Source organism: Meleagris gallopavo, chromosome 1, assembly GCF_905368555.1.
Source record: "Meleagris gallopavo chromosome 1, MGAL_WU_HG_1.1, whole genome shotgun sequence".
NCBI lineage: Eukaryota > Metazoa > Chordata > Aves > Galliformes > Phasianidae > Meleagris > Meleagris gallopavo.
Genome location: NC_139404.1, coordinates 14888503 through 14911286, shown reverse-complemented (window position 1 = coordinate 14911286; position 22784 = coordinate 14888503). Strand labels below are relative to the sequence as shown.

Below are 22784 nucleotides of genomic sequence, written 5' to 3'. Positions count from 1 at the left end.
TATGCACGGCAAAACTAAACTCTTTTTTCTGTCCTACTGAGCTCGCTCTACACTACATACAACTCTCTACAGCTCCATATAACTACATACAGAGCTGGATATGTCATCAGTCGTGAAGCAGAACGTATCTCATTAGTTACTCCTTCTTCATTCACTGGTCCAGAAAAAATTAAAAATTTGATTATTAATTTCAGTGCCTGGCTACAGGTCTGTTACTTCAGCTGTCCTCAGGCTTTATTAGTGTGCATAACTGTGTCTTGCAGCTGCCGTTCAACATTATAAAGGCTGCTGGATTTCAAGTGATGTCAAAAATCAGAGATTATTGTTACTCATAACAGATTAACAATCCAAAAATTAAAGTAGACATAAAATATGTGTTATTTTCAGGCTTATGCTCTTCTTCACTTCAGCCTATTATTGTTTGCTAAATAGAAATGTTTAAACAATTTGAACTTGAGCCCATGTTCTTGCATACATGCTCACAGTGATGCTGACAAATCAGGAAGCATAATGAACCAGGAGAAGAAATGTACAATATAATGCTTACTGACATCTAACTATCGACTACTGATCTCCTCCCTGTCCTCAAATGTACCTTCTTATCAGCCCTACCCAGATATACCCAACTGTATGTCAGAATAAGGAAATAGAAAATAGAAATGCTGCCACTTATTCAAATACACACTGCAGTCCAGTTATGGCATTGTAAGCTCCATCCCAAAATACACCAGGATGTCTATGTTAAGAAGGATATTTGCATCCAATTATAAAAGGGAAATGCATTTCCTGCACTTTATCAGGACATATTGATTTCCATGCTAAGGTTACGAGGTAGCGTCTTGGAAACGGGCTCCTTCATGAAGAGCCAGCAGAAAATTCCCTGACAGTATGTTTTCAGTGAGACTGTCAGTTTGTCAGAATTGAAATATCTGGCAGAGATTATTTGATTTTGATGAAGCCAGGCAGCAGGAAGGTTCTGCAGTGCACCTAGTGCCCTCACTGCTGCATCCTAGGCAAGCCAACAAGAAGGCAAGACTTCAGGTGCTTCAGCCTACCTAGCAGAGTAACAACAAGTAGAGAACCAAGAAAGCAAGGCTCCAGAAGTCCTTGCTTCTTTGCAGGTCAGTTGAATGAAGCCCTCAAAACAGAAGTCTCAGTATCCTGGCCCCTCAGTTTATTGGGAAGAGCCAAGGAATGGGATTTCTGGGACTGCTTCATCATCAAAGCACATTTACCAACAAGCTGATGGACAGTTAGGAGACTGCTTGTCCCCAAACTTGTAATTCCCCACTCTCATGGTGTCAACTCAGCTGAGGCTTCCCAAGCTCTTACATTCTTTTCATGTGACCAAATGGGAATATCTGAAGCTTTGAAAGCCTGACAGCACTAGCTTTGAGGTCCCTGGCTAGCAGTTTCCTGTCAGCCTGGCCACACAAGCTTTCAGGAAGCAGCCTGCCCTATTAACTTTTTTTTTTTCTGAGGCTAGAAGTTGACAATTCCTTCCTCTTCCTCTGAAAGATTTGAAGTATTTAGATGTATAATTAATCAGCTGGCTGTGCACACCTTTTCTGAACCAAAAGTACAGCTTGCTTGCTTTCCAACACTGTAGTTTAGAAGCCTCTGGCGCAGTCTCATAAGAAGATGAAATAAAATCTCTATCCTGTTGAAACGATCCTCCAGATGCCAATGAAAGGCTGACAATTGCTTCCCTACTTTTCTTTCCTCCACTGTTTAGAGTACTCCATACTTACGTTTGGATTGTCACTGTATTTTGTGTTTTAATATTGATAGAAGTACTTCTAAGTACGACTTTCTTACAACTCTCAGGGGTCTCTTAATTAGAGCTGCAAACTGTACCTTGCAGATTTTTGTTGAGTGATTCAGTAGTAAAAAAGCTTTGTCCACTGTTCTTGTTCTGCAAGCACTGCTACTCTTTCTGCCAAGCTGTGTTACATTTCTTCTAGCCAAGCCTCAAATTTGGAATTGTTAATTTCAAAACATTTTATCAGTTTTCACTTTTGCTTCATTTTTAGGAACTTTCAGCTTTCTCTTCTACATTTTGCAGTTATATAACTGTATTACTATGAAAATCTGATCCATTCACAACACGCAAGACATTTTCCTCTGCCCTGAGAGACTGGGTCTTTTCCATAGAGGAAATTTCGATGTTGAGTGCCTGCTGACCTCCACTCCTGCTCCTAATCCTGAACTTGTGTTCAAGGTCTAGTGCTGTTTGCACGTGCCTCGCTGCACCTCAGGCACAAAAACAAGCACTTCCTTATCCTTCTGATGATTCCTATGTTGCTTCCAAAAGCCAATCATTAAATTCTGATTGATCACATACCACTGAGCAAAGAATATGGAGCATACTTTAAGTAGTTAAATCCTTGGAAACTGCAAGCTACTACTTCAAGCTGCCATATCTGGGACACAGGAAATAGGATATTCAACACAAATGAGAAAAACACAGCAGGGCTTCCGAAGCATTTTTCCACTACCGCAAGAAACTAAACTACAGAAGCTATTTGCTGGGCTCTGCTGACAGTCTGAGAGGTAATGCACATATGTACCTGATGTGCTTAGGTCCTCATGGCTGCACCCCTGCTGCCAGAAGCAGCCCGCCAGCAGCTGGTGTGCTGGGATGCTGACCCACACATCATATTTTTTAAAAAATACTGGTTCTGAGGTATAGTGACATTATGAAGGATCCTGAGCTCAGACTGTTAATGAGTTAACTTGGAAAAATAAAGTACAATAGTTTGCTCTATTTATATTAAATACTCAATTAATGGAGTATGTACTTTATTTTTACTAAAGCTGTTTAAAGCACTATAACCAGTCTTAATTCAGGGCTGGTCACAATAAAACATTTTTGCTAATTTCATAAAGAAAGTACATATTTTTGCCTATTGCCTATCTACTATAATTAATGTGTAACAGTACTCAGTGTTGGAGCCTTAGCTCAGTGGTGTATAAGCATACATTGAACTCAGGACCTCGAACCATGTGAGGATGACAAAGTCAAAGAAGAACAAGGGAATCCTTGTGTGTTCAGCCCAGCTGGCGCTGCCCAGATTGTTTTACTGAAACTATGGAGACAACCAGTTTGGGAAGGAACCTGAGGAAGTTCTGTATAGGTATCATTTCCCTACAGTATGAGCCTCAGGGTCGGCCTGAGATCAACCCCAAATTTACCATTTTCACATAGCAGCATTTCTTAAGCAGAACAAGTTCACATTATGTCTTGTACAGCTGATCAAATCTTAAGCAGTACAGTAAAAGAGACTGGAGGAAGTTGACTGGAGGAAGATAAAAAGGGCAAGAACACAAGGACACAGGACAATGGTCATTGTTCAGAAATGGGTCAATTTCCCAAAGAAAGGTGGAGTCGTATGGTCACCAAGATTTGCTGAATACTGAAAAAAGACAGAAGCCAGCTACTGCACCTGGTCTAGACTTGACCTCTTCTCAGAAGCAGGCAGGACCCCATAAAACTGGAACATCTTTATAGCATTGAGAATTGAAGAAAACAGCAGGAGAGGCCAACTCATCTTTTCTCAATGACAGATTTTGGAATCCTGCTATTCTGTACTCCTAAATTTACCTCTGAACTTCCCTATGTCCTTGAAGGTAAGTAATAGATTGCAGCTTTTCTGTTGAACAGACTCAGATCAAAGAAGAGACATGGTCACACTGCGAACACCTGCACAGCCTCACATGGGCTGAGTGTGAAAATAAAATTTGATTCAAGAGCAGTACATAGGAAGGTCTTCCCCTTTCCTTCCCTTGGTGAGACAGCTGTGAGGAGATGTGGAGGCCTTCAATGGCCAGGACTTGTGCTGTCTCCATGATGACCTTGTGAATAAAGATTACATTTGATTTTTTTCACTGCTTATGCATTATTTTTTGACTGTTGCTCCACTATCATATTGTACTTCTCTACAGCAAATGAAAATAGTTTACTTGATATTTGCAGAGCACCTTATTGCTTTGCATTCTGCAAAAAACATGTGTCTGTCTGCAGGGCACAGCTCTTTCAAAAGACAGTATTCAAGCCCTAGGTGTATTTTTCAGAATGCTGTCAGTGCTCTTTATTTGTCAGTCCGTTGTATCTTCATTGCTATTCTTCCAGTAGCAGGAATTAATCTGTGCAGAGGAATACAGATCAAGGGAACAACAAACAAACAGGCTATTTGTAGTAGTTTTAAGCTTCCATCATGGACACTCATGCTTATTTTAATCGAGCAGATCTGCAAACATAAAAAGCACTTTTACCCTGAACCGTATCAGCAAAACCTCTGTCGGCAAAATAAATTTTGCTGATGTTGTTTTAACTTCCAAGTACATTTTGGCAAAGATAAATAAAAGTGATATTTTGGAGTCCCCCTACACTATGAAGCATCCAATCTGCACAAAGGTGTAGAGCCTGGAAAGTGCACCTCACCCCAGAGAAGCCCTGCACCACGCTAGCAGACGGACTGCTGGCTGCATTTGTGTAGGCACGCTCATTTGAAAGTGGTTACAGTGGCCACAGGGACATGACATTATGTGTTCATCTTCTGAAGTCCTGCTGGCTTTTGGTTTTCCACAAGTTCCTGAGACCTATTAGAGGCTTGCAAAGTACAATACTAAGCAGAATGAGATATCAGCAGTTATACTGAAGTGAGCAAAATATGGATTAAGCAGCAATAAACCCTTGCAGGGGACATATGAAAAACTAACTTCCATCTTCTAACAGGTTGATTGGTGAGGATGCCATCTGCTTGCTCATGACACAAACATTTTTTAAAATTTAATTTAACCTACTGACCACTTACACAGAAAGCAAATGACTGGTATCTCAAATAGCCACTTCTTCATAGTTCTATGTCACCCACTCCAAAAATAATTCAGATAAAGGAATAAATTAATCTATATGCTTTCTGTATAGCTACAAGAGCTCAGCAGAAAGGCATGCTGAAACCAGGGTGCACTGGGGATACCACGGGGGATGAAATGTTTTTTAAAATTGTCTCTTCTTCCCTTGATCTATGCTGAAAAAGAGAACAGCATTTTGTGTAGTTCCTGCAACCTGGGCTGAAAACCCTGGGAATTTTGAGGCTTCTGGTACTGAGACAGAAGCAAGCTGCCATTGACTTCCATTCTGGACACTGAAATTCATTATTCTGAAGGAGTTTGGGGATGTTTTAAATCAGGAAAATTGATATCCCAAATATATAAATTTTTATACACGTGTGAAAGTCATCATTCATGATGTAAATGCTTGTTTTTTATTGAATCCTTTTAAAGAGTGGGTGCTGTAGCCTAATTCTGTGATTTGTTATATATGTTAGTAACATCTCACCTGGCTTTTGTGTCTCTTTCCAGTGTTATATTACAAGATGAAAACAAAAGCTCCTGAAGATCTCTCATACACTGCTCACTATTTTACATTTACACTATTTTAACTATGTTGTATTGTCTAAGAGAGCTCATTCTTTTTCAGAATACACCCATATGAAAACGTGTCACTGATTTTCTTACTCTTATCTAGATCCCTCGAATTATCATATCTGCTTTTGCTCTCTTCATGTCAGAAATCACAACAGTTTAAAGCATTCCAATAATCATTAAATAATGTGCCTTTATTTAATGAACTACTTGCTTCATTTGGTCACGTTTTTAGCTAGAAGTGCTCACAATACTGAATGTGAACTAACCATATTTCTTATATGCAATTTTGTTTCAGGTTATATAATCATCTACTTTCATTAGATAGCAAATAAGTTCTGCAAGTGGTGCATCAGCTTTCTCCAGACATCTTGTCCAAACAGTTAATAACCAAAGTCTGAGGCAAATCCTTTTGACATCTTGCTGTTAACAATATCTTACTCCTAAAGGAGAGCATTTGAAAGCTCTTTTCCCCCATCTTCATTCTTTAACTAGTTTACTTGTAGTTTAAAAAACTGTCTAGGCATATCTAAAAAATAGCAATAAAGCTGACATCGCAGTGGAAAAAAAAATAAAAACACAGCTTTTGAAAGTTGTGATCCTCATATCTGGTAGTATTAGCATCTGTGTACTGATCTGAAGACTTTCCTTCCTGTCCACATGGGCCTGTGAAATTTCAGTTCCTCAGAATCATTGTTCTAGCATACAAAAAGCCTTGAACCATATTTCTAAGCAACACCTCTAGGAGACCAGAAACATACCATTCATTTCTCAGTTGTATGTCTATAACCAACACATGTACAACTTGTTTTGAACTTCAGAATTTCTTCAGCCACATAGCCAGTTTTGTCTCAATTAGGGCACTGACATTTCCAGCCTGCCAGCTAGGTGAACGTGCACTCACACATGAGTAAGAAAACACAAAATATAGAAAATGGCACATTCATAACACCTTAGAAATTATCTTATTTGAAACCACAATTGCATACAGATGGGAATGTTTTATATACTACAGAATAAAAAGTCAAAAAATCAGATTTGTTTTAACTATTACTTGGTCTGTAATTACAATTGTTGGAAAGTTCTTTGTTGTTTGCTTGGTGCTAAAACAAAAGGCAAGGAACACATTCTTTTCGACAGTTCACAGCTGTTACAGATGATGACTCTACAAGCAGATTAATAACAGCAACCATATTTGCAAATTACTTTTAAAATATTTCAAACTTGGTGTCCACTGGGAACTTCAGCAGATCTGGTATAACAAAGAAGATCTCAAGTGTGCAGTCTGGTGCTTAACTGCTCTACTTTATCCAAGAAACTACAAAGGATTATTCACACCATTTAACCAAAGAGTCTAATTTTCCTCTCTATTGAGGGAAGTAAAGATTTTAACTTTAGGTATCCTACTTAATTCCTTAAACTAGAGTGTGTGAATACTTATCCACTGCCCACATGAGGTTGTAAAATCCAGCTAGCTGGAAAAAAAAAGTCTTCAAGAAAGACCATGAAATCTCACCTGTATTTTGTGCAGGTAGAGTTTTGATGTGAAGGATCTGGTGGATTAAGTGTGACTCTTGGCGAGACCTGAGCTGACAGCAAAAATCCCGAAGCTAGGATAATGAGTGCTACAGCAGTGCCTAAAAATACAGACAAAGAACAATGTGATACTTTTCTCCAGAAAACATGAAATAATTCTCTACTGAACTGAGCTACGCTTGAGAAAACAAGGTACCCAATTATTATGCACGCAGCATTTGCCATTACACAGAGCAGCTGTGATGAGAACCTGAGAAGAATTCCCTTTATGCAACATCTTCATCTTGAATTAGGTTAGATATTAAAGTCAAGTGAATCAGGTTTAACATCCAGATATTCAATTAATAGGTCAAGACTTTTTTGTCATATGTGGAATTGAAGGCTGCTTGAATGAACAAACTCTTTTCAGTGTTGAAAAGTGCTGTAAAGGTAAAATTTAACAGCAGTGTCTACATCACATTTCCTCCCATTCCCAGACTTGCAGGCTTTCCTGTAAGACAGAAAATAGCATCAGCTTTTCCATCAATTATTCTTCCCTTTGTCAAACAAGAGAAATCTGACTATTCATTGGAATGCCCAACGAAATGCCCAACTGCAGTTTGAGAACTTCTTGTTTCACGGATTGCATGTAACAAACCTGATAGGAAAGAGCCCCTCCCACCTCTTTGCTCCTGGCTCCAACAAATTTCTTGTACACGCACAAGATTCCTACTTTGTAAAGCAGGTCATTGCCTGAGCTCTATGCAGCTTTGCTATTTGTCACACACACACAGTTTTTGCTGCAACATTTTAATGAAATCAGTATAATCCATTACTGAGTATTGCAACCAGTTTGAACTCAGACTAATGAAATCTTTACATCTTGGTAGTTGGTGAGGCATTTAATTCTATGTTGAATAAAATACATTCTATGTCACATAAATAGCAAGTATGCAAGTAGGTGTATTTTGAGAGGTCCCACAGACCATCATGTATAGAAAACCAAAAATACAGAACTTCTTATAACTTTATTTGTGGATTAGTTACTGATTGTTTTATAATATTTTCCTTAGCATACAAAAACTCAGGCACCACAAAGGACATTCCAATTGGAAGGCTGTAATGCATTCTGAAGTATGCAATGTCATAGCGTAATGGTTGAGGGCAAATAAGGATATTCAATCCAAGAAAATGCCTCAGCAAGCCCTTGCTCTACATGATAGAAATTCACAGAACTCACCTGTGCAAACCTTTAAAAATGTCACTGCATTGAAAACCTTAATGTGTCACTCTTCTCACTCTTTAAGAATTACACATTCTCCATTTTTACTTTTTGATTCTTAATTTTTTCTCTCTCAACAAGAGTTTTCTAGCAGGCAAATCCTTCAAGAATAGCTTTTTTTTTCTCAAGTATAAATAATATCTTAGGCACTAAGATAATAAAAATATAATTCATTAACGTGTCTGTGCAGCAACCATGACTAATAGATATGAATATGCATGAACTCAAGATTACTGGAATGCAGTTACCTGAATTGAGGCAACTGAGATCGTAAATTCAATCACAAACCATATGTGAGATAGCAACTATCCACCATAAAATACAATTTGAATTTATTGTATACTGGGCTTTGTACTGCTATGGCGACCAGCTATGCTGATAATTCCATTTTTCTGGGCAGGTGCAATACTGTACTAGATTTACTGTACTTTCTGTATTTACTAAGCTTTCAAAATGCCATGAACCAGACAGCAAATATACTTAGAGAGGACCCATAATCTTATTTATATTCATTCTAAATATGTCATGTCTTTCTTTCAAATTAACTAAATACACAAATGTGCAGTTACAGTACCTCTGCACGTCTTATTTCTTTGGAGAAGTACTGAATTATAAAATTGGTGAATTAAGTTTATTATATGTTGTCATTCTGTGAAAGGTTTGTTTAAGGTTCACAAAAACATACAGTTGTAGTATGCCATTAACTGAGATGAAAAAAAGGATAAATATCTTGAAGATATTCCAGATCCATTCCACCACAAACAAAAATACAAATTGTCAAATGCCCAAATACCACCATGCTTTCAAATTGCCAGTTTCTGAAGGAACAAAAGGAAAACACAAATAAAATGGGATACTGCACTTACCAAAATTCCAACATTTCACAATGAATAAAATTGAGAAAAGAAATACACAAAGAGGAAAAGAAAGATGGAGAATCGTTGCCAAGATACATGAAAGTGAAATTAAGAAGAATCAGTAACTAAAAGTGTGTGGATGTTTCATCAAAATATTAATCTTACCATCTTTTTACAAAAACACCAAATCCATTAGCCTTTACAAAAAAAAAAAAAAAAAAAAAAAGCAAAACCAGCAACCTTGCAGACAGAGGTAGCAGTTCAACCCTCATTTTATACTGGGGCTCACATGCTTTCCCCAGAGAAAAGCATCCAGTGTAATAACTCCATGTGAAAGTTGATTTCCTTAGAAACATAAAGTACAGCAGTAATATAGAAGCTTATCTGAGATAAAAAACTTACTGTTGAAAACAAATCCACCAGCTGATTTAGTAATTATCATGTTAGCCCACTTGCTAAGAAAAGAACATCACACTCACCACTACCTAAATCTCTGTCAACACTTGTATCAAGAAATTCTAAATAGCACAGACATGACGTGGGATTTCATTACTGTCATTATTGCTGCCATATTTGCCTTAAGCAGAGACTGTGCAATACTGAGCACAGTGAGAATGCAGCATGGATCAAGTGATGCTGCAGACTGACAGCGGGCTGCCAACTACAGAACAAGGAACACAAATATCATTACTAGTGACTTCATGTCCAAATTCTATAAACAAATAACCCTTAACTGCGTTATTCTCCTTTGCTAATTCGGTGTCTTATTTCTATCCTCTCATCTGTTCCATGACTCATATGCTTTGAAAGACACATTACTATCTACATTCAATCTTACAACCTTTGAATACATCAACCAGAGCCAAAAAGAAGAGTTCAGTGATTGTGTACAAAATCCACTTAGTAATCACACCTGTATGGTGGTTCCAGGCAAGCAGTGAACTGTTGGCCAGGGCTGGCCAGACATATGAGGTGTCATGGCATAACACAGAAATATATAAAAACAGAATAAATTCTATTAGAGTATAAATGAGAGATAGTGCCCACAAAGCAAGTTTCAGGAAATGCTAGAATTGTATTTCAAACAAAAGAGATAATCAAAGGAAAAAAGGAATTGAGCCAGGTAACAGTACAGAACTGGAGCTTTTTTCTCTGAAAGATGTGATACTGGCTACACAAAAGAACCCACAGAGGAAAAGTATTTTAACAGATCTGAAGGTGGGCTGATAAAAGGATGTCATCCAAAGGTCAAGGTGATGCACTTGGGTCAGGGCAATCCCAGATACGCGTACAAACTGGGAGAAGGACTCCTTGAGAGCCACCCTGTGGAGAACGACTCGGAAGTCTGGGTGGACAAAAAGCTGGGCACAAGCCAACAGTGTGTGCTTGCAGCCCCAAAGGCCAACAGTATTCCGAGCTGCATCAACAGAGGGATGGCCAGCAGGGAGGGGGAGGCGATTGTCCTCCTTTGTTCAGCCTGAAGAAAAGGCTCTGGGGAGACTTCACTACAGCCTTTCAGTATCTAAACAAAGCTTATAAACAAGATGGAGGCTGATTCTGTACACAATCTGATAGTGATACGACAAGTTTTGAAATAAAAGAGGGGAGATTTATGTTAGATGTTAGGAGGAAGATCATTACTCAGAGGGCAGTGAGGCCCTGGCCATAGAGCTGTGGGTGCCCCATCCTTGCAGCTCAGAGCCAGGTTGGATGGGGCCCTGGGCAGCCTGAGCTGGTGGGGGGCAGCCAGCCCACGGCAGGCGTTGGGGATGGGTGGGCTTTAAAGTCCATTCCAACCCAATCCAAACCATTCCATGATTCTACATAAAGGTAACCCTCTGAGATTTTTGTTCATTTTTTTAAGATGTGAGGAATGTGCTTTCTCAACCTCCCTCCACATCCACGTTCTGAACTTGGATCATGAAAAACATTTTGGGTTACTCAGCTCCAAATCAGCATCACAACACATCAAACACTGATTTCTTACAACCTGGAAATACCAAACATGCCACAAGTCCATGTCATAATTTACCAGTTTAGGTAACTGTACCAAAATACATGCAATACTGCCATCACTGTTTGGCCTAAAAGAAGGCATCCAAATGCTGCGGGCAGACAGATACCTATTCTGGGGGGACTGCAGGTGGGCAGGGCTCTGGCAGGTATTCCTCTCTGCTCTATCACATCTGCAGTAAGTCTGGGTCCCACACAGGAACAGCAGAGTGAGATACAGAGACAATCAAGCTTGCCAGCTAAGCAGCTGTGAGCATTAATCCAAGAGGAGCAAGAATCTCTTTCCAGACTCTGATCTTGGAAATACCACAGCCTTCAGATGTTCAGCCAGAGACTGCCACCTGTATTGTACTGCTCTTCTTGATAAGCTACATGATTTCAGCGAGGAGACAAGAGTCAACACCATTAGTTTGAAGAGGATTACTTTGATAAAGTTAGCGCTTGGAATGTCTTTGTTTCATTCATGTAACCACGAGGAAGGCACGTCTCACTCCCAAGGCACTCACCAGCTAAGCTGCCCAGTGTCAGCTTCCGGCGGCCCATCCTCTCAACGAGCCAGACTCCCACCAGAGTGAAGATGAAGTTGATGAAGGCCGTGAGGGCAGCCAGCCAGATGGCCAGCCTGTCATCCTCAACCCCCGACATCTGCAGGATGGTCGCACTGTAGTACCTGCGGGCGGGAGGACACAGACATCACTGGCGTGAGTTTGCTTCCCGTTATGCTCCGATTGTAAATCAAAGGAGATGACAGCAAACATCAAGTGTGAGCTCCTGTGAATGCGGCCCCAGCCTGACACCAAACACATGGGGAAACCAGGCGTTGCCATGGCACGGCTTGCGCTTGGCTGAAGTTTTGACCAAAGGACATTGAGAGATGAATTGCCATTCCTTTAGCTGTTTGCATTTCCCATGGTCAACCACATTCTGCTAGAAATTAGGTTTGCACTTTTTATTTAAACAAATCTGAACAGACACTGCTTTATGCTCTTTTTTTTCTGCCAGAATGTGGGATTTCAACACTGTGTACTGTCTAGGGAAAGACAGCTCAAAAATGAAATATGTTTTTGCTCCTATTAAAGGTCACACAGAAGTAGTAGTCTAAGGCACCCAACACATCACAACCACCCCATCCAACCTCCTTTAGGTTTCAGGCTGTGTAGTTTTATTCCCCTAAGGCTGTGGTGCCTCACAGTGCCCATTGCGTCACTTCTGTCCAGCCAAAATCCCATCATCTTGAAACACGTTAGCACCATATTGCAGGAATGTGAATCTGCACCAGACAGGAGCATTTGACACAAGTTTCTGTTTCTTTTTAGAAGGAATCGACCGTTTCACACAAATGGTAACTTACATATTACTCAGGTGAGCAAAATGAAAACAGAAGGAATAAATAAAGGAAATCTCCTATTGTTTTTCACATAGATCGGATGAATACAGATACTGCGCCTGCGTTCCCAAGGAGAGCTCAGGAAAACACACGAGCAGCTTTGTTTGTGTTGCATAAGCAGTTTTCTTCTTGTTCTGTTAATTTGTGCCGACTGCAACACAGAATATTCTGTCATTCAAATACTTAGCAGCCCACGGGCTTTCAGGCAGTAATAACTGCCAAAAATATCAAAGCTCTGGTTTCTTTTTTTCCCTCGGTCAAAATGCAGCTTGCTTTCAAAGCTACCCCATTGCCTTAATGCCCAGATGTGTTTCCCCCAGAAGTTCCAGTGATCAACATGTTTTTAATTCTAAGCATAAACCGCTTTTTATTTCACACCAACAACTCATGATGGACAGCGGGTTCCGTGACTGCTTGTAACAGGGCCTGATGCCTGTGTTCGGAGCTCCATGGACAACCTAACGGTTGCAACATCTTTTTTTCGGCTCATTTTGTCTGAAAGAACAGACTGCATCCTTGAGACACAGCAACATGTAGTATATTGGTACTTTGTGGTTAAAAAAGCAAAGAATAAAGAATGACTTAATAGCACGTAGATGTTCAGTTCCAGTCACACACAGACAGGTGCCTTCCACACCTGACACTCATCCAACTTGCTTTCTGCAATGGTTATCCTTCTCAGCTAGAAGCTCACTGCTTACCCACAAGTAACATATTTCACTTCTATGGAAAACAAATTAGGGAAATCTATAATCTGTAAATCCAAATAACACGCTAACACAGCTTGGCTGCTGGGCATGATGCTAATGTTTATTACAGCACAGCAATCAAATTTCAGAAATTTAGAAGAATACTTGCATAGATAAGAACTAAATTTATATTTGCTTATGCCACGCTATTTCAGAATTCCCATTTTTAATACCAACCTGTGCAGCCCTAAGTGCCTATTAATGCAACAAGATCACGAGTCTTGCTAATTTCTTCCTGACAAGGAGAAAAACTGTGTGGCAGAAAAAGGTCAGGCTGTGATATTATACAACCACAGTAAATACTGCAGCTCTTACAGGAAATGCAATGTCAGTGACAAAGTTTGGCAGTCCTAATTTATTTTCTAAAATAAATGACAAAAAGCACACACACACCTCCTCGGAATTTTAAAGCAAGCATTTCATCTTTAGAAGCAGAAGAATACAGACAATTACAAAACCAAACAAACAGAGTCAGACATATACCAAAAGATTTTAATATTGATCATTTCCAGGGATATCAAACCTACGAAGCTGTTCTATCAAGAGTAAAAAACAACTCAGGCATTTCCACAGACGTTTCCCTGGACTAATCTTTTCACTGAAAATGTGCAGAAATGCAACCCGCACACACTTTCCTCTCCCACCTCCTTTATGGTCATTTTAAAAATGTCTGCATCTACTGTTTGTAGAAAAAAAAAATGCCCCCTTCAAGACAATTTCAAAAGCATCAGGTCCCAGGTTAGCTCACTCAGTAGCAGGAGATCACACCAGGCTTTGTAGCTCTCAATCAACCACCCAGAAAAGCCTCTCAAACAGCTGCCAGGTTGTCTGCATCACAGCTTTGATTGCCCCAGTCCTTCAGGAGGAGCTGCTCCAGCCCATCTGTTACAGCTAACAAAGTTTCTGTCCAGTGATGTTGACCATTTTGGACAGAATTTGTCATTCTTGTAAAACTAATGAGTAAATCTAAATAACTCAGAAGTAACCTTAATCATATTAAAACCATTTATTTTCTGTTGCCGATTTTAAGAAAATAAAGATCTAATACTCTGGCACTGGTTTGTTGAGTTTTTCTGGCACAATATTTTGGAAATCAATGTCCAACTACTCAAACTACTCAGTTCAAGAGAAACAGTCCCTGCAGATAATGCATCCCCCCATCTTCCTCCTCAATTCAGTTGGAATAATGCAAAGTGAAATGCAAGGCGTGTCATAGCCAACAAACAAATGATTAAATATTGAAGAAAATCCAAAATGGTGAAAATTTCTGCAGGTTCACACATCTTTTTCTGCAGTTGTGCTTAAACACAGATCCTCTCTTTGTGCCCTACCAGTTTACTGAATGCCATGACTACTGGACTGGGAGACAAGACTGTTCAAAACAAAACACACTCCACATTTACAAAAACAGTAGTTTCTGCACCTTGATGATGCTTCTCTTTTCCTATAAAGGGACTATAAAGCTTACTGCCACCAAATCTGATGATTTGCCTTCCTTTAAGAACTAAGGTTTATCATTCCTAAATATTCTAGATATTAAAGGTGCTCAAGAAAAAGCAAGCACAAGCCTGAAATTCTCACTGCAATTACTGCTACTGGAAAGAGGCCAGGCACAATGAATAATGGCAGATTAACAGAAAGGATCATGAAGCTTGAGCACAGCTTCCAGAGCAAGGCTTGTAGAGCAGCACACTTGCATCCGCCTGTCAATTCATTTACACCAACATTAAGAAAGAGGGTTTATTTAGAAAGATCTAAGCTCACATTTTAATGACTTCAGAATTACTACAGCATCGCCGATATGTTGAACTGTGGCACCTCATCTGTGTCAGTGATCTCACAGAAACAGCAGAAAAAAGCAAGAGCAGCATATGGGAGATAAGGAGTGAAAGTACTGGAAACGAAAACAAGATGGGAAGAAGCTGATTTATCTGGAAGGAGCCAAACACAGCACATGTTCCAGGTATGGCAGCTGTCAGACAGGTCTTGCTAAGCACCACATGAGAACTGGGAAACAGGCACACTGGCAAGTTGGTTATGGTTGTTTGAAATACGGATTGCAGAGCAAGATAGCAGCATTTATCAGTAACTGGAGCGCTGCATAATGTGGTTCAGTAGCCCAGATTCATGTCCTCTACACCAGAGTGACAAGGAAGATGTTCCACTTCCCATTTCTCTGCAGAACAACTGTGGATCCCAGTTTGGAGAACAGAGCAATTACTGAGACATTGCTGCTCCCTTGTCTATAACTCCTATGCTGTCTAACCTCTCATCTGTCTTTGTCAAGTGCTGGAATGGGCTGCCCACAGAAGTGGTGTAGTTTATATCTTGGAGGTATTTAAGAGACATGTAGATACAGCACAAAGGGACATGATTCAGTGATAGGACATGGTAGGTCAGGTTGATGGTTGGACCTGATAATCTTGACTGTCTTTTCCAACTGAAATGATTTGATTCCATGTCAATAAGACCTATTCTTTGATAGTAAGATCATTCCAGCTCTTTAGATCCAAAGGCAACTGGACTTAAGCTATAACAAAGAACTTCTGGACATACATGAGTTTTCTTTATCTTCAACATAAAAAAGCCTGAAATCATACTGAAGTCTTCCAATTCATAGCAGATGCTGCGGATTTACAGGATGCCAATTCAATTTACAGCTGAATGTTCTTTCTATACTCCTACTTTAGAGACTTAAGAAGCTCTCAAAGGAAAAGGTGGCTGCATCATCTGAAAGACCATACTGTATTTTCCAAAAACAGTGCCTAGGAGGCAACCTGGGGCAGTGCCACTGTGTACCTACCTACTGTAGTTGTATCTTCAAATTCCCCATTTAGCAGTAATGATGCGTTGTGTTATAAATGCTTTTAGCATAAAGTAAAATAACACAGTGATTAAAATCAGTATATTTTGGTAATAAAAACCCTTAGAATTTGGTCCTGTTTTTTTTCAGATAAATCCTTACATCCAGCAGGTTCTCTGATTCATCTTATATATACATTATGCACAAGTAAGACACATGCAAATATTTCAATTTTTATCATTTAATTATGCTAGGAAAAAACTGGAATTCTTTTTGTTTGTAAAGAGTCTTATTTATACAGCTACTAAGCAAAGTTAAAATACCAGTGTTTGACAGGGATTAAAAATACCTTCAGAGGATTAAGATCACCAAGATACACAAAGAAATTCTCACTTTCCTAATTGAATGGAATTCTGTCACAGAGATATTTGGCCATTTTAAAACACTGTTGCAGTATCTGCTGTGAAATTGGGGGGAAAAAAAATTCATTTTTCTGCTTATACACTCTGCACCAGATATGTCTCCGCACACAGTCACATTACATTTTACACTCAGACATACCCACCTATATTGGGTCTTGTACAGACTTCACAGTTTTCACATGAAACTATAGAGGATGGAAATTGTTTTCTTCTTCATAATAGAAAAGTGGTAAGATACAAAAGAAGAATTTCAAACTGTTATTTAAAAGGAAAAAGAAAGGAAGAAAAATAATACCAACCCTATACTTAAGCCTGTAATGGACAAAGTGCTCTGTAAATTTGAGGACAAAACCCTGTAGTCAAGTCCCTTCAAGAAACAGGTTGAATCCAACAGTAGAGTTAACTGAAGAGAAACAAGCAATGCTGGAAAATAAATGAAAGCACCAAGAAGAGCAAAGTCCTGACTTTCCTCCTCTTCCCAAATACAGATGTAGTTTCCAGAATACAACAAACAGGCTGCATTCTGCAACAGTTTAGCACTGCAATGAAAAACAAAATGTCAACATTTTCACTTTGTCTATGATGTTTTCACTCAATATAAAAGTGCCTAACTTCAACAGAAACTTTATAAAAGAGAATTACCACCATCATTCCTATCTTCTGGGAAGAGGAGAAAGGCAGATAAGTATTGGCAGTCATTCCCCAGTGCTACCTGGATCACAGTAATGACACTTCAGAGACTCTCTTCAGACAAGTGCTGTCTAAAAATTAATAAGTATAAAAGCAGGGAAAGAAAATCCCCCAGATGTTTCATAGAATGTACCTCATTCAATTATTCATTCATTCTGATAACTTCAGTTTAATCTAAATTATGTTTAATATTGTAGGATATTCTAAAGCTGGAAAGCACTTATGCCTGCAATAAGGTACCTGGGATCTAGAAAAACAAATGAGTCTTCATTAAAATCAATGGACTTGCTAAACATGTAGCATTTACAAATAAAAATAAAAATTAAAGATTAAGCTTGCTCCCTTGTTGAAGCCAAGCTCAGTGGCAAGCAAAGGGAAAGAAATACTACAGCCTGGAGAGGCAGGAGTTAGCAGCTGGGAACAGTGAGAGCTTGGAAAGCAATGAAAAAAAATAACAAGCAGTCTTTATTTTGAATCTACTTCATGGATGCTTCCTCAGCTAAAAGTAAGCTTCCATGCTGAATATTCACTTACCTTCTGGAAAACGGTACTACCTCCTTTTTTTTTCCTTAGGAATAATAAAAAGATAATGTCACAATCTAACCTCAACTTTTCACCTTTGGTTTTGTATCTGAATGGAATCATGATGAATGTCCCAATCTACGTTTCTATTCATGCTGAAGAAAAAAATGCACTATAAAGCGTTTAAAAAAAATAGTAGTCTTAATGTTCCTCATGGAATCTGACATTTCAGTCATTTTTCAGTTAAGAAGAAAGAGGTAACAGTGTTACTCCATTTACACAGCACTCCTTTTCAGATAGTACATCTTGAAAATGCAGCACTTTTCACTCCCTTATTGACCAAGCAGGGTCACATTCCCCTCATGCGCTCTGCAGAGCTTTCAGTAGGAGAGCTCAGTGTCATCCCTGCAGGTGGGGCTTCCTGGAACAGCCATTTCACATTTATTAGCCTGACAGCTGCCTGGCATCGCCAAACTGCCTGCACACCCTGCTGCTGCCATGCTCCTGCCCCTTCCCTGCCCTAAAACATTCTCCCATGTAACCACACTTGCTTCTTGTTGTAATTCAGTAAGCTCACCTGCACACAACGTGTTTTAAAACTAAAAATTTCTGGTTTTAAATATCTGTACAACACTACAAACAAAATATCTTCATATATCTAGTTGATAGAATCACAGAATAACTTGGATTGGGAAGGACCTCCAGGATCTTCAAGCTCCAGCCCCCCCAAATCTTTCAATCTTGTAAATATTAAAAACTTAGTCTTACATAGGTGGAAGTCTATTTCCACATTGAAATCCTACAAGTGATCAAAGTAATTTGTCAATGGTACAAAAAACTACTAATATTTCAGTGGCAGTACAAATATTAAGTCATATATATAAGTTAAATCTTATGAATATTCTATTCTTTTCCATTTTAATTAAAAGATGTTGCATTAATGTTTATCTTGCACATCTTTAGACCTCTTTCCATGAGAATGATTGCAATGAATTCTTACTAAGAATCCATAAAATTGGTCTAAAATAATCAACACGACACAGTAATATCCTCTGATGACCAAGAAAAACTGAGGAGGATTGAGGAAAATTGTTTAGCTAGGAGAAGAGAAGGCTCCAGGGAGACCTCATTGTGAGCTTCCAATACTTGAAGAGAGCATATAAACAGGAGGGGCAATGGTTATTTACAAGGGTGGATAGTGATAAGACAAGGGGGGATGGTTTTAAACTGAGACAGCGGAGGTTTAGTTTAGGTATTAGGAGGAAGTTTTTCACACAGGAACAGATTGCCCAAGGAGGCTGTGGATGCCCCATCCCTGGAGGCATTCAAGGCCAGGCTGGATGTGGCTCTGGGCAGCCTGGTCTGGTGGTTGGCAACCCTGCACATAGCGGGGGGGTTGAAACTCAATGATCATTGTGGTCCTTTTCAACCCAGGCCATTCTGTGATTCTATGATCCCTCAGAATTAAGACTAGGAATGGAGTCAAGGTGTTTATTGAACAAGGGTATGCTTTTATTTATTAAAAGATGGGCGAGCAAGAGAGGAGAAGGAGAAGAGCAAAAGGAGAAGAAAAGAAGGGAGAGGAAAAAAAAGGAAATGAAAGAAAAGCAAGCATTGTTTGTTCTGCACCTTTCACAAGAATGTTACAGTGCAGTTTTTGTTCTGAGGCCTTCACAAGATTGTTAGGGTTTTGTCCCTAGCTGCCAGTCACCAGCAAGTCTGTCTCTGAACCAAACGGAAAGAGAGCAAGAATTCACAATGCTACAGTTCTGTGCTGTGTTGTCGCAGAGTCGCCAGAAAGAAACACATCACTTCATTCCCACAAAAGGCTTTGAGTACCTTTGGATCAAAAAGAACAGAAAGAAGGCAGCTCCTAAGCACACAGCATGCCGTACCGCTAGGGAGGAGCTCTTAAACCCACTGTTGTGACCCCAGAGCACGCCCCTGGCTAGGTTGGAATGAACAGCAGAAGCCTACTTCAAGAACTCTGCAGTAAACATGCATCTCCTCATTCCGAATTAGTCAATTGCAGCACCACTCAATAAATAAATCATAACAAAAAATAAAAAATCTATTAGCACCACCTCCGCAGTCATGCAGGGAAAATTCCATGCTGAGCAACAGGAGTAACAGCACACATATGTGCATATGAGGGCACCGGAGCTGCTCTCACTACTGGGCACGATGCCTGTACTAGCAACAATTTTGAGCATATGTCCCGTGTAAGAAAAAAAATAAATTCTGGGAAATAATTGGCACAAAAGTCTTCCCTGGACTCAAACACACAGATGCACCCATATGATCAACAGTTATTTCAGGACTGTTTAAAAAACAAACTGAGAAGAGTAATTCCAGTGCGACATCATCTGAGCTCATCATTCACGGAAGCAGATGAGATCCTTGTATGGAACATAACTTTTGGCAAAAAAATTCAAAGCCAACAAACTCTACTGTCCATTCTAAATCTGCAACCGGGAATTCGTCTTTTTACATGTTCCCAGCATCAAATATGAAGAAATTGAAACAGTTCAGCACTTTTCAAATTCAAGCAGCTCACTTTGGTGCTTTAATTGAGATTTCTAAATCCAGTCTCAGGTTTTAATATTCATACAATCCAATATTACATCTGCATTGTATTTCAGACATATGCTACACATAGACTAGATCTCAACAGACTTGTATTTTCTCCTTCCTTAGAAAACAAAATTAATTGCACTGCAAACTTAAGTGTGTGCAATGTGAATATTAATTTGGCAGTGTCTGCTTCTATTACACATAGTTTTTTACGTTGTCTCTCACTCCATCTGTTCCAGCAGTGAAAGGAAAAATCATGGCAGACACAAGAAAAACTCCTTGGAATGACTTCACCAATATATACAGCTTTTTTCCTCTGACGTTCAGGATGGCTAAAAACCATAGATATAGCTTTAACACAGCACAGAATGACAGTGAGAATATGAAAGGTTTTGATTCCTGATGTCTCAACGATTAATCTACCTGAACACAGCTTCCAGCTGCTACCTGAAAACTAAGGAGACAAGGATCACCCTGCTCCAAGGGAGCTCTGTCTCTGTGCCATCTCCTGCAGTACCGCTTGCTTCACCTTGGTGGTCCCCCCCCCACACCCCATGGTTTGATTGCCTCCTGTGTGCAGAACCCACGCGTTTCACCTGAGGAAACTGAATTTACTCATTCTAGCACGGATTTAGCTCTTAACTTGCACTTTCTTAATTGTGACGTGGGTGCAGCTATGTTTCCCTACTGCTGTGAAGTTTGTGGCTTCTGCACCAGCTGCCATTCACAAATGCTAAGAATAGCTGGCATTACCCTTCAGTTGCAATGAGAAAGTTAAAGCAGCAGGAAATAGGCCTCATTTCTAATGTACTGTGAAAAAGAAAACTGCACTATAAAAAACACAGAACGGCTATTTGGGGAATGTATATTTCAACACAGGCTGCACAATAAAAGCAAAGCAACATTTCTGAATGTGCTACCTATTTAAAAGAACAAACATATTGCACTTTTTTTCAATATAAAATGTGTCAATTAAGTACCACATCAACTCTATTAGAGCTATATTAAGCACTGTGAAAACAAATGCAATAAAGGCTAAGATTCTCTACAGTGCAGAACAGTTGTCTTTTCATCTGTGAACCATGTGTTAAACAATAAATGTGTCTGATAACCTTTGGATACACTCTATACTTCTATTCTGCAGCCAAATGCAGCTCTAAATTTACGCAGACAACTTTAAAAATATTTTCTTTTATATCACTTAGCCATATAGGAGAGAATTTATCAGTTATACCATTTACTCCTACACAATATATAATATTTAAATTTACTTCAAATATATGTAAAATAAAACTTAAGATAAAATTGTGTGAAAATTTCTGACTCAAAATGAAGAAATAATCACGGAATCATCGAATGTCTTAGGTCGGAGGGGACCTTAAAGCCCACCCCTCCCCAACCCCTGCTGTGGGCTGGCTGCCCCCCACCAGCCCAGGCTGCCGAGAGCCCCATCCAACCTAGCCCTGAGCGCCTGCAGGGATGGGGCACCCACAGCTCTATGGGCAGCTGTGCCAGGGCCTCACCGCCCTCTGAGTAATGATCTTCCTCCTAACATCTAACCTAAATCTCCCCTCTTTTAGTTTAAAGCCATCCTCCCCTGTCCTACTGCTATCTGACCACGTGAAAAGTTCACTCCTCCTCCTTGTAAGCTCCTCTCAAGTACTGTAAGGCCACAATAAGGTTTCCCCCTCAGCCATCTCTTCTCCAAGCTGAACAAACCAAGCTCCCTCCACCTTTCTTCACTGAAGAGGTGCTGCAGCCCTCTGATCCTCTTTTTAGCCCTCCTCTGAACCCACAACAGCTCCACATCCTTCCTGTGCTGAGGGCCCCAGCAGTACTCCAGATGGGGCCTCACGAGGGCAGAGCAAAGGGGCACAATCACCTCTCCGTCCCTGCTGACCACCTCTCTTCTGATGCAGCTCAGGCTATAGTCGGCCCTGGGCTGCAAGGGCACACTGCTGGCTCATGTCCAGCTTTTCATCCACCAGGACCCCCAAATCCTCCAGATGGCAACTCTCAATGAATTTTTCTTACAGTTTTTACTCATATCTGGGATTGTCCTGACCCAAGTGTAACACACTGCACCTGGCTTTAACACCTCATTCGATTACAGGGTGCCCGTTTTTTAAGAATGTCCAGGTTCCTCTGGATGGAATCTCTCCCTTCTATTATGTCAACTGCACCACTCAGCTTAGTGTCATCAGCAAACATGCTGAGGGTACACTCAATCACACTGTCTATGTCATTGGTAAAGATGTTGAAGAGCAGTAGACCCAAGATGGACTCCTGGGGGACACCACTCATGATCAGCCTCCACTTGGACACAGAGCTGATGACAGTAACCCTCTAGCTATGACCATCCAACAAATTCATTATTCCAGTTTTCAAATCTGTATTTCTCAAATTTAGAGATAAGGATGTGGAGCAAGACCATGACAAAGGCCTTGCATAAGTCCAGGAAGGTGACATCAGTTGCCCTTTCTTTGTTCACTGATGCCATCAATCCATCATAGAAGGCCATCAAGCGCATCAGGCACCAT

At 39.9% G+C, this 22784-nt stretch overlaps 1 protein-coding gene across 2 annotated transcripts in view; it reads right to left on the bottom strand.

Annotated features, from left to right (window-relative positions):
* Positions 1 to 22784, bottom strand: part of SLC2A13 (solute carrier family 2 member 13) — a 139805-nt gene that overhangs the window by 29721 nt on the left and 87300 nt on the right. For both annotated transcript variants that reach the window (XM_085217476.1, XM_085217471.1), the window contains exons 5-6: positions 11604 to 11767; positions 6947 to 7067 (exon numbers count right to left, since the gene is read on the bottom strand). In XM_085217476.1, coding sequence (XP_085073602.1) covers positions 6947 to 7067; positions 11604 to 11767 — 285 coding nt within the window. The remainder of the gene's footprint in view (positions 1 to 6946; positions 7068 to 11603; positions 11768 to 22784) is intronic.